General features: G+C 40.3%; 1 protein-coding gene across 1 annotated transcript; it reads left to right on the forward strand.

The window, feature by feature from the left end:
* The first annotated feature begins 215 nt into the window (after window positions 1-215).
* LOC307057849 (serine/arginine-rich splicing factor 10-like) lies at window positions 216-1,135 on the forward strand. The gene is given in 2 exon segments (XM_079711146.1): window positions 216-741; window positions 745-1,135. Coding segments are annotated over 2 exon segments (786 nt in total). The 5' UTR covers window positions 216-234; the 3' UTR covers window positions 1,024-1,135.
* Window positions 1,136-2,002: the final 867 nt, after the last annotated feature.

Below are 2,002 nucleotides of genomic sequence, written 5' to 3' on the forward strand. Positions count from 1 at the left end.
TATTCCTGTTTTGGAAATGCCAAGTTTGAGGTTCCAAAAGGCATCTACTTACAGATGTTGAGCAGGCAGCTGGATACAAAATCTGGAGATCAGGAGAAAGTCAAAGATGGAGTCAAGAATGAGGAAGTCGGTCGTAGCAGAGCTCTCGGGCTGTGTGTGTCGAGGATCTGGCGCCAGAGCTGCGGACGGTTTGCTGAGCCCGTTAGTGTCCCTGCTGAGACCCACGCCGCCGTCATGTCCCGGTACCTTCGTCCCCCCAACACGTCTCTCTTCGTAAGGAACGTGGCGGACGATACCAGGTCTGAAGATTTACGACGCGAATTCGGTCGTTATGGTCCTATAGTTGATGTGTATGTTCCACTTGATTTCTACACTCGCCGTCCAAGAGGATTTGCATATGTTCAATTTGAGGATGTTCGTGATGCAGAAGATGCTTTACATAATTTGGACAGAAAATGGATTTGTGGACGCCAGATTGAAATACAGTTTGCACAGGGGGATCGAAAGACTCCAAATCAGATGAAAGCCAAGGAAGGGAGAAATGTGTATAGTTCTTCACGCTATGATGATTATGACAGATATAGACGTTCTAGAAGCCGAAGTTATGAAAGAAGGAGATCAAGAAGTCGTTCCTTTGATTACAACTACAGAAGATCTTATAGTCCTAGAAACAGTAGACCGACTGGAAGACCATGGCGTAGCAGAAGCCATTCCGACAATGATAGATTCAAACACCGAAATTGATCTTTTTCAAGATCTAAATCCAATTCAAGATCACGGTCCAAGTCCCAGCCCAAGAAAGAAATGAAGGCTAAATCACGTTCTAGGTCTGCATCTCACACCAAAACTAGAGGCACCTCTAAAACAGATTCTAAAACACATTATAAGTCTGGCTCAAGATATGAAAAGGAATCAAGGAAAAAAGAACCACCTAGATCCAAATCTCAGTCAAGATCACAGTCTAGGTCTAGGTCAAAATCTAGATCAAGGTCTTGGACTAGTCCTAAGTCCAGTGGCCACTGATAGTATAAACCATGATATTTTTAGGCATGTATCATTCATTTACTCATAGTTTGGTTTACTTAAATTATCAGGAATACAATGTTGCAATGATGCTTAAAAAAAACACTTGTCAGTTTTCCCTGTACCAGGCAATGGTTATTATTAAAATGATATGCTGTTGAGAAGCCACTCTTAAGAGTCCAGTTTGTTTAATGTTATGGGCAGCTACCAATTTGTGGTGTCTCTGTATATTTTTGTAAAGATTCTCATTTTTTAATGCTTGAGGTATTGGTGAAAAGATGTTGGTTGACCATAATTTGCAACATTGTCTTATTAAAAATAAACTTTCATATCCATATTTGGTAGAACTGTTAACCTAGAAATGTAGCTTGCTAATAAGGTAGAATGATACAAAAGTGAAGTTGTAGCCACCGTACAACACTGACCCAATTAGACACATTTAGGTTCAGGGTGGACCTTTTTGTCTTGTCAAGGTGTCGAGACCCACGATGATAATTTATGGCACAGTGTGGAATAGTTCTTTTGTTAACCCCACTGTCTCTGGGAATGACGCCAACTGGGTTAAGTAGCATTTTCAGGGAGATGGAGTTTTTGATTGAAACACGGAGCCTTCACTTTTCTGGTTTCTGTGAAGATTTGGAACCATAGAAACATCGGAAAAACCCACCTTAAAATTTGGGCAGGTTGATGATGGCAGAAATAATTTTAAGGGGAAAAGAATGCTCTTATGCAGTTACTCTAAACTTTAAGGAGCATTGTTGACCATAATATTGCTTAGTTTTCTCACTGCTGTTGAAAGCAAGTAAAGTGTTTTCAAAGTAGGTTTTGTTTGTGTGTGTGCATAGTGTAAAAGGACTGAATTTTGATGCTTAAAGCACTTGGTGTGTGCATTTGTATCAAAATTTGCCCATATCTTTATGAAGGAGGCTTGTTCTTCACGCCTCAGTTTATTTAATGTGAGGCAAGTAAAAAGACAACA

This window comes from Hyperoodon ampullatus (genome assembly GCF_949752795.1).
Source record: "Hyperoodon ampullatus genome assembly, chromosome: 9".
Lineage (NCBI taxonomy): Eukaryota > Metazoa > Chordata > Mammalia > Artiodactyla > Ziphiidae > Hyperoodon > Hyperoodon ampullatus.